The sequence below is a fragment of the Aythya fuligula genome, chromosome 25 (assembly GCF_009819795.1).
Source record: "Aythya fuligula isolate bAytFul2 chromosome 25, bAytFul2.pri, whole genome shotgun sequence".
NCBI lineage: Eukaryota > Metazoa > Chordata > Aves > Anseriformes > Anatidae > Aythya > Aythya fuligula.
The window spans coordinates 5,320,168-5,330,578 of NC_045583.1; the positions used below are offsets into that span (position 1 = coordinate 5,320,168).

The 10,411-nt window shown below is 51.4% G+C and overlaps 1 protein-coding gene across 1 annotated transcript in view; it reads left to right on the plus strand.

Annotated features, from left to right (window-relative positions):
• ILRUN (inflammation and lipid regulator with UBA-like and NBR1-like domains) overlaps positions 1–6,418 on the plus strand; it is a 32,843-nt gene extending 26,425 nt beyond the window's left edge. The window contains exon 5 of the mRNA XM_032203167.1: positions 2,514–6,418. Coding sequence (XP_032059058.1) covers positions 2,514–2,549 — 36 coding nt within the window. The 3' untranslated portion in view covers positions 2,550–6,418. The remainder of the gene's footprint in view (positions 1–2,513) is intronic.
• The last annotated feature ends 3,993 nt before the right edge of the window (positions 6,419–10,411 follow it).

Below are 10,411 nucleotides of genomic sequence, written 5' to 3' on the forward strand. Positions count from 1 at the left end.
AATGACCTGAGGTGAAAAGCTCCTTGTATGCAGAGTTACATCATGGTAATCCCAAGACCAAGGATTTTTTTTTTTCCTTTTTGGTGAGTTTCATTCTACCTTCAGGCAGATGGGGAGCATCTTGCTCTTGAAGTTGCTGGAGCAGGGTGAGGAGCTCACGCGGAGCTGTCAGCCTGCAAGCGGCACAGAGCTGTGGGTACTTGGTAACGTGACTCTAAAGCTGAGCTAAATTCTGACTTTAATTAACACGTTATTAGCATAATTGTATAGCTTTGAATTAGGTGCTGCAGAAAACAACACCTGGAGATCCAGGGGGTTCCCTGAGAACGAGGCCAGCAGCCGCTTCGCATGGGCTGGCTGCGCACACGAGGACTAATGACCTGTTCTCCTGTCTGACTTCAGTGCAGGGCTCTGGGCTGTGCTCTCATTAACTGCGTTAATCCCTTTGTTGGGAGGTGCTGCAGGTGACTTGGTTTATGGCAGGCTCAAATGAGCCAACAAAAAGGTTTTGCTGTGGAGCGGGGAGCCCCCAGCAGAGGGAGCAGGCAGCTGGGAGCACTCAGTGCGCGGAGCACCCCTGGGAGGTTTGGGAGAGCTTTGCCAGTCGGATCTGCAAACAAAGCCTCTGTGCAGCTGATTAAAAGATGAAGCAAATTGTGGTGAATGTCAGTGCAGGTGATCGGCCACAAATTCAGGTTTTTGTCTGCAGAGCAGTACTGGGTATAGCAGCTCAGCCCCTTTGAGGCAGGACCATTTAGGATTTTGTGCCTAGCATAACTTTTCTTCTGTATCCTTTATCATTTTCTGTGTGCACATGCACCCCGTGACTCTTCATGGTACTTTAATGCACAGTTTCCCTTCTGCTCTTCGCCTTCCCACTGTTTCAGCAACAGTATTTTTAATTAACCCATTATTAACATAATTGTGTAGCTTTAAATGAGATGCTACAGAAAGCAGGACCTGAGCGGTACCTGAAGATCCAGAAGGTTTTCCTGAGAGGTTTCCCAGAGGTTTCCTTCTGCTCTTGCCTTTCCCCCGGTTTCGTGACGGTATTTTTTTTTCTAAGTGTTGGATATCTCAGCCTCAGTCTTCTGATGGGAACTGCTGCTTTCTGCGTGGAACTGTTGGGGAATCCGTTGGGTGTTGTCTCCCGAAGAGCTTGGTTCCCAGTCTGGGAGTGCAGCACCTTCCTAGGGCTGCTGTGTGCTTGGTTTTCCGTCACCTGCACACGTTTCTGGCTACAAGCAGTAATTTCCCAGCTCCCAATCTTCTTTTCCATGCTCTGCACGCAGTGCACAAGATGTCCTGTTTAATTGTTTGCTATTCCTCCTCTCTTGGATGACTTCTGAGAGCTGTTGGGAGATGCTCCATTTTGCTATTGCCTTCTATTTTGCCATCCAATATATCCTAAAGAATTAACTTCTCACTAGCTGCAGCAAAATCATCAGCTCCTTGTAGTGCTTCCTTTGTAGCATAGATACACAGCGGAGCTCTTGAAATTGGGCTTTTGCAATTCAGCTTGAGCTAGTGCAGTTGGCACTTGACGTGAGTTGTGTTAGACTCGTTTCGTGGCTCACACAGCGAGGTTGTTGTGGAGCTGCAGTAGGACGTGCAGGAAATGATGGTGGGTTTGGTGTGTTGTTCTTTTTTTTTTTTTTTCTGAGATTTTTCCTGCTAAAGGTGAAATTGTGAAAACTTGAAGCCGTTACTGTCTTAATGACAGAGAAGGGCTTTGTGCTAGCTGTGCTTTTGGCTAACTCGTCAGGATGCTCATAAGAAGTTGGGCTGCACAAAATGAGACTCTGACGATGAAATACAGTGAGCTCCTCTCCCTCATCCCGCTTCTGACCTGAGCATGTCATTGGGTGTTACAGGAGGATTTTGTGTGGTTTGTATCTTCAGCGTTGTGACAAACCGAGCAGCTCTGTGGCTTGGGAGATCCCTTACCCGCCTGTCGGTCTCCCTGTTCTGCTTCGTGATGAAGGACTGGCCACTTGGTTCGAAGAATAGAATAACATTATCCTGAGAGAGCAAATACATCGCTGGGAATGTGGACTTAAAATCCTGGTTTTCCTTGAATAGCCTCTGCCTCCTGTTAGGGCCTCTTAGCTGCTTGCTGTAATCTTTAGAATACGCCTGTGAAAGCGTAGTCGCTGGCTTTGCAGGTGTTGTGGCATCTACAAGCAATTTTTGCTCTGGGGTAGAAAATACACCAATTTTCTTGGTCCAGTAGCACCTGAGAAACATTTTGCCTGGTTTTAACCTGGCAAAGTAACATCTGAAGGAGGTAAGTGGGTAGCACCTGGCATCTCCCCCTGGGGGACAGCTCTAAGCACCGAACCCTGCATTTTGTGAGCGTTTCCTAAGGCTGGACAGCAGACGTGGCTTTGGAGGGCAAGGGGTTGCGTTGGGTTCAGCAGTGTGGGATGGGCTGGTTGGTATTTGTAGGCGTACGCTGATCACTTTTCTTTCCTTAACAATTAAAATTGATTATGTCTCCAACTTTCTTTCAGGGTTTCCACGGTCCTTATCCCTTCGGACAGTCTTAAAACACAAACACACAAAACGGGTATCGGCAAGAAGAGAATTTAAAGAACTGACTTTTGGGGGAAGGGAGGGGGATCCATGTGGCAGACAGACACAGCGTGGACCCCCCTTCTCTGCCTCCATGTTCTGGATAAAGAAGAAAATAAAACAAAAGCCCAGTAACTTAAGACTAGCTGTTTCCAGAGGAAAAATCTAAGTATGCATGTGTGAATGCTGAATTTCAGGAGTGGTGTTTAATGCTATGAGAAAGAATATACCAACGCCATGGATTTTTTTTTTTTTTTTAGAAGTCATTCTCACACTTAATTAGGTAGCTTAAAAAGAAGATTTAAAAATGAAAATGAAAAAAGCCATCTTTAAAAAAATATTTTGCCTACAGAGCGGTTGTAGTTTGAGCAAATGTTTAATTTCTGTTTGTTTCCTGTTCATATTTTTTTTAAATAAGGGACAGCGTGCATTTTTATGGAACTGTCATGTTTTGCTTGTTACCGAATGGGAATTTGCTTAGCATCTTCTGGGTTTTGTGCGGTGACTTGTTTTTGTTGGATGTGTTTTAATGACAGGTTGGGTCTGCACCCAGCTCTGCATTTTTAATATCACCTTCTGTTTATAGTTACCACCTTTTTAATCTTAATTCTTCTTTTTTTTTTTTTTCTCCCTTTTGGTTTGGGTGTTGCTGTTAGTTGTCCTGCATGTCGCTAGAAACCCTGCTGGAGACCAGGTCTCAGCATCACAATTAGGGAGAGACTCTGGGACTGGGTTAGGATAGCGTGGAGGGCTCGTTCCCCTTCCCTTTGTACACGAAGTACACGTAAATACACACCCGTGTTAATAAGAAACAGATTTATTAAAGTTCCAGAGCTATGTGGTTAGCCTATAAGAATACCTTTTTGTTAACTCTGATGTACAGTAGCTGTGCCTAGAGCAACCAAGCAAGTATATCGGTCTTGTGCCAAGAAGCAACTTTTCCTGTAGCTGTAATTCACGTGCTGGTAGTTGCAACGCTTTGCAAGTCCTGTCCTTAGAGTTTTGAATCTCCCATCTCTCTCTCACACACATTTAAGTTTGAATCCATTTCTCCTGTGATAAGGTGTTAGCTTCGAGGCTCGTTCTATGCATTTTTGAATGTAGAGGAAGAGTTAGCATCAGCTGCTGGACTCCACTCTGTCGCCTTGTGTTGTTGCCTTTCTCATCCTGGCTTGTAGCTTTGTTGAGGCTCTCGCCTTCTAACCGGGCTCTCCAGGGCTTGTTTCTAGAGGAGGGGTTGTTCCTCCACAGATGCAGGTCGCTCTGCTGCTCCTCTGGTGCATTTTTCTGCAGTTAGTGGTTGGAAAGCCCGCAGTGAGGGGAGGGAGACGGCCTCATGGGTTCCTAAAGCTCCGTGTCACCTTCACATCCTCCTGAAGGGGGGTGAGCTGAGGGGGCACTGACTTGTGCAGAAGCTTGAACGAACTGCCAAAGATACGATGATATGCAAAGACCCCGCTACCTTCTTCCAGATCTCTGGTGCAGCCTCCTTTCTCCTCTTTGGAGCAGGGCGCAGGCGTGCGGTGTGGCTTCAGGCTGGTCGCTCCCTCCTGGTTGTGTTTTCGTGGTTGGCTTCCAGGGGAGGCTTCGTTCTCCTTGCAGCTACCAATTAGTGCGTACAGGTGGATCCTGTGGAGGGTTTAGGAAGAAACTAGGATGCTGTAGCCCCACGCTGGCTGCTTGCTGTTAATTGTATGGAAATAGCTGACAGGTTTGTCTGTGCTTGAGGTTTGGATATGAAGGGTCGCTGTTACCTGAAGCCTCCCTGTAAGAATGCGCTTGCTGGGAGAAATGAGTATAATGTGAGAAACCACCTGTATGCAAGAGGCACTGCGGGGTTTGGATCGCCAGCCCCATGCACATGTGGTTTGATGAAAACCTGGGTTTATTTCAGCAGCTTGTTTGAGGTACGGATCCGGATGGAGCTGCTCAGGAATGCAGCCGTGGAAGGTGGCGCTGCGCTGCGTAGTGCCACCGCAGTCTGGTTCTTGTCCTGCAACATCCTTCTGCCCAGCTTCAGTTGTGTTGTAGCATCCAGCCCAGGGAGCGGTCTGCATTGCTGCAGTGGTGCTGGGCAGGTGGAGCTCACCAACAGCGTGGCACGCTCTGAAGATGTGGGTGCATGCCTGGCCAGTGCATCTCCTGCAATGCTGCCACTTCTGAAAGCATCTAAAACACCGGGGACTGCAGTTTGCCCGAATGTCGAGGTGATTCTTTATCTTTATGAGCTCCTTTTGTCAGCTGGGTGGGTGGGGAAGCAAGACTTGAGCCTGCATGCTACAGCTGGCGCTGCGACCTCTGCCTCCTATCGCCTGGGAGCCCTTTGAGCCCTCGGTACCCCTGTGCCAGCTTCCTGCTCCCAGGCACAAATTCTTCCCCTGCGTAGAGTGGCTGCCACACCTGTGCTGCTCCTGCTAAGGCCGAGTTTTCCTTTCCTTGTAACAAGCTCGCATGCACCCCACGTAGTCCTGTGCTTTCCCACTCAGGAGGCACACTTGTTTTGCGCAGATCCGAATCCACTCATGAGTGATTTCGGTCAGTGGTGGCCTCATGACAAGGGTCACCGACTCCAGGGTGTGAAGAGAGGCAGAGCCCGATCTGAGATGCTGCTGAAATCCGCATCCTCTCACTGCTCACCCCGCAGCCGTCCCCCAGGTAGCCGAGCTAAGTGCTCTCGTTGTGGGGTGACCTCTCCGAAATGACCGTGCAGGGCTCCAGAGGTGTTGGAGGTTGGGTTCCGACCCTTGCTGTGACAGCGGGACAACATTTAGGTTGGTGGTTGCTCTACCTTGCCAGGTTTTTCCTCTAGTAAAAACTGTTTCACTGGGGCTGAAGGCGGTTTTCTCTCCTCTCTTGGAGCTTACTGGTGCTGCCTGCCCTCACACTGTTCTTGCAGTCAGGTTTCCAGCTTTAAACGAGGTGGGTTTGAAATATTCAGCAAAACTCCTTCCAGGTGGCTTCAGGGCGCTGCGATTGCGGTAGTTTCCATAGGATTGAGGCATTCAAACTCACAGAGACTTTGCATCAGATACATGAAATAAATGGTATGGATTTTCAGGGGGGGCTGAATACCAAGAGTGGTGCGCGTGTGGCAGCCGAGGTGAGCGGAGCCAGGTGAGTTACACGTGCACACCTCAGGCCTGGTAGGGATAGGAGGAAATCGTGGCTGAGTTGAGACTGGTGAACCAGTACAGAGGCAGCATCACCCCAGGGAGGTCGCTGATCCTGACTGGGGGGAGACTGGGCCGGCACCCACTGGTAGGTGGCAGGGACGGAGCAGCAGCTGGCTCCGGCCTGACTGACACCCACCTGCCCTGAGGAGGGGGAGAGCCTCCTTCCTCACCTGCTCCTCCAGAAAGAAAAAACGATGCCCTATGTCTGCTCTCCAGATGGATCCATGTGTCAAGCACGAGCCACCTCGGACGTGGAGCTGTCACCCCCCGAGCAGGGGCAGTGCAGGCAGCCCAGGGAAGCCAGAGCGCGGTCAGAGCTCTGCAGGAACAATCCCAAACCGGTAAAAAAAAGGCAGACGGAGGGGAGAAATCCCCTGCCTGCATCTCAGGGGTGTCGTACTCAGTCCTCAAGGGCTGGAGGATGCAGCTGCCCCTCCGAAGGGCAGAGCTGCGTGGGTTTGAGCAGCCGGAGCCCACAGGGTTGGGAAATGCACGCTGTCCCGTCTCTGGGTTTCTCTTGTGTTTAATTATTTTTTTTTTTTTTTTCCTTGTGTGAGTGAGTGGGTGGTTCTGCAGCCTGTCTATTCTCTCTGGGGGGAGTGCATGTGTAGCCCAGGATGGTGTGTTGCCTCATGGAGTCTGGGAGAAGTCCTATGATAGCACATTGGGGGTAAAAATAAAAAAAAATAAAAAGTTTTTTTTCCGTAATGTATAAATGAATATTTGTATGATTAAATTAACACAGAAAAAAATGTTCTATAGCTGTTGAGAGTTTTATTGAAGATGAAAAAAGAATCTGAATCTGACATCTTGTAGTTAAATGTACTTCTGCTGTCCCCAGGGTGTTTCCAGCCTCATGAGCTCACTTCTCTCCCTGCCTTTACCCCAACTCAGTTTACAAAGGAGAAATTCAGTGTGTGCTGAGTTTACAAACAAACCTCCCAGCCCAGGTAGATGTGTGAGGAGAGGCTGAGGCCCATGTGGATTTTTTTTTGTGAAAGGTGATGGGGAAGAGTCTGTGCAGGAGGGAGGGGGTCCCATGGCAGCGCGAGCTGCAGGAAGATCCCTGCTGAGGGCAAGGGGGTGGAGGAGAGCACCTGGGGGCAAAGCTGGGCATTGGGAGCCTTGAAGGCCTTGTGGATAAGCATATGAGCTTAGAACCAGGCCAGCCATTTCCCAAAGCAGCCACATTTCTGCTCAGGACCATTGCTGGGGGCTGGGGCTGAGCCCCCAGGTGTGCCCCCAGAGCCCCTCGTGTGGCTGCGGCCTGGCTCATGGCTGCGGCCTGGCTCTTCGCTGAGGCGCCGCGGTGCCCCATGGAGGTGTTTCGGTCTGCTCACCGCTGTCACCAGCGGATGTCCCTCGTCCCACGGGCAGGGAACCTCACACATCGAGCTGTGTCTGCTGCCTGCACCCCTCCTCACCTGGGGGACAAGGCAATGAGCAGGGTGAGCCCAGGCTGCTGGAGCTGCCGGTGCCTTCCCCATGGATCCCGGATGGAAATGGGACGGAGGGGAGGTGGCATTGAGGGGTGCAGCATGAGGAGGAGCAGAGATTTGGGTTTAGCTATCTTCATGTGGTCACCAGCACAAAGCTGTGTGCTGCTTGTGTGGTTTTGGGGCATCCTGGTGCACTCCCAGACCACGGCGTAGGGATCGCAGTGTGTCAGGCTGCAAACAGGGGCTGTGGTTTGGGGACCCTGGGGTAATCAGCAGAGGAATTCTGAATGAACTTAGCCTATTTTTTTTAATTATTTTTATTTTTTTTTATTTCATATCTTATATTTTATATTTATTATTATCACTAGGGAAATATCTAGTAGTGCCCTGTATTAGGATGGGGACGTGTGAAGGACCTTGGGAGCCTCTTTAGTGGCCACGTCGGGCTGATGGCATTTCCCAAGCAAGCCCTTATTGCTCCAGGCACCCAGCCGAAACATTTGCATATATAAACTATATTCTGGAGCAGCTTAGCTGAAGCTGATCTCTTGCTTATGTGTGACTTTGTTACTAATCCTCGCAAGAAACCTCAATGTGTGCGTGTGCTGGGTTTGCCTTTTACCATTTGAATAAGTGCTTGGATCTTTCATGTGCTGTTTCAGCTTGACTGAAAACCTTACAGGGAACAGACATCCTGCTGCCTGTGCCCACGGGTGTTTGTTTTGTGCCTTGAAAAGAACGCACCCCTTGAGCTCTCGGTGCTCACGGGTGTCTGAGACCGATCCGTGTTTGGACAGGTTAAGTCGCCCCCCTCCTTCCCCCCCAACTTTTCATTTACTGCTTATTTGCTTGAAGGAATCTGTTTGCCTTTAGGGCTGCAACCTGTCAGAAATTCACCAGAGCAGGACAATACGATCACACCTTCCTTCTAACGCTATCTCCCGAGCAGGTGAGCGACTGGAGCAATTGCTAGACTGGAGGTCATCTTACCACCGCGGCTCCTGCACGGTTTGTGGCGTGGGGTGAGCTGGCATGGCAGGGCGCCAGCTCAAACAGCTGCTGCAGCCACCTGCGAGCCGTCAGGGTTTGCGCTTTCTCCTTCGTCTATTTTTTTTTTTGAGGTGGACCAGATCATTGTCCATTAAAAGTTAATAATTTTAAAAAGCTGCTCTTAATCAGCTGATTTTTTTTTGGCTTGGTGGAGCGGTGGCTGTTGTAGGACGTTTGCTGCTGTAGGGACAGAGGGGAGAGGGGCACACTGGGACTGAGCTGCATCATCCCCTGGCCCTTGTGCTCCCCTGGGAGCTGCTGCTCTCCTTGGCTGACCAAGGACCACAGCACAGCTCCAAGCAGGCTGTGCCAAAACCTTCGCAGCACCACGGTGCAGGCACCGGGTCTGGGGCTCCAGGAGTTGTAAGTGAGCAGAGGACAAAAGGCCAGGCCCTAGGGGTGTTTTTTTCCCTGCCAGTGTGGGGAAGGAGCCTGCACATTTGCACTTATATCTGTGGGAACAGCTTTTAGTGCAGCTTTTCTTTGGAAGCTTTCTGTGACCCGTAATCTGTCGTGAGCGTGCTCAGCCAGTGCATTAGTCGGAAATAGCCAGCTAAACAGAAACAATTTAAGGAAATCTAATCTTAAAGGTCTCCTACCCCATTCATAAAACAGCCAGCTAAAAGTGTGTGCTGGAAACTGAGAGCAGAAGCAGATGGTAGGCGCAGGTAAGGACCAGCATTGTTTGCTCCATCAAATATTATGGGATCGGGGCTGGCTTAAAGGCTGTCACTCGGAGCATTCCCCTATTTTGTTTACATCTTTGCCTGCAGTAGTAAAACCTTCACAATACCGGTAAGGGCTTGAATGGGAAAAAAAAATGAGGCCTGTTTTCAACCTGGTTACAAATGGAGCAACCAGGGCAGCACCCTGCAAGGCGGCTGGGCTGGGCTGCGGGTTGGTGACCCCACAGAAACGTGGCCCTGTCCTGTGCTGTGGCGCTGGGAGGCAATGCTGGGGTGTCCGGATGGGTGCAGAGCAGCTCCTGGCTGTGCTGTGACCCCTCAGGAGCCTTGTGGAGGGAGCAGTCCCGGCTCCTGCCCACCAGGACTGGCTGGCAAAAGCTTTCTGTGTAAAGTCATATTTTGAACCGATCTCCCCAGGACTTTCACGGGCTTCTTGGCCTCTCCTGCTCCCAGCCGAGGTGGTTGCAGCTCAGGGTGTCTGAACAAGCCTGAGGCTGGCCCTTGGGTGCAGTTGCTGTCCTCCAGGCAACCTCCACCCCCCCCGGGGGGTGCTCTCCAGCAGCCAGGCACCCCACAGGGGCTGTGCTGGCCCAGCTGTTCCCAGGAACTGGGTAAGGAGCTCTGCAAACAAGGATAAAAATCTCCAGAGCTTTCCCACTTGCTGCTAGGGCTGAGCCCTGCATAATCTTGCTTGGCTGACTCACGGGGAAGGTGCAGGCGTGGGCTGGGATGTGATCCAGGAGCAGTGCTGCTTTTGGGGGGGGTTGTGCCTGCAGGACCCAGCCGAACGATGCCCAAGCCCCTCGGCACACAATAAAACTGCCCAGAGCTGCCAGCGTCTTGCAGGCAGGTTCAAAGCACTCTTAAAGCATCCATAAACCCCAAACGGGGAAAAACCCTGATTTTGGATGGCCGAGAGGGAGAGCAGGTGGGCGGCTGGGGGAGGCTGACATACAGGGTGCCTTGTGCAGCGCTGCCTCTGCAGGGATCTCCATTTATTGACTTAAAAACGAGGCTCCGCTGCCCAGCTGCTGCTCCGAGTGGCCAACACGGGGCGAGCAGGGCCGGGTGGTGGCAGCGGGGTGGTGACAGCGGGGATGCTTTGTGCTGCAGCTGCTGGAAGGTGCCCGCTTGGGCCACTTCCTATCCATGTATTCAGGCATCAAGGTCGGTGCTTGCCCTGTTTTTTAGGGGAGAGGCTGAGATCAAAGGTCCCAAGCCTCACCCAGCTCCCTCTGCCCCTCTGCATGGGCACGCAGAGACCTGGGGCTCATCCCTGCTCGCCCAGCTCTGCTCCCGCCCCAGCTGCCCCTCACCAACTGTTTTCCTCCCCATTAATCTGGGAATTCAGACCGCAGGCAGGCTGGACAGGCAGTCTGTGTGTCCTTCTGCTCACTGGGTCCTGCTGGGCTGCAGGGGGCTGGTGCAGGAGCTGGGGAGCAGCTCCCAGTGGGTGGCACGGGGACACCGTGAGCTGTGGAAGGTGCCT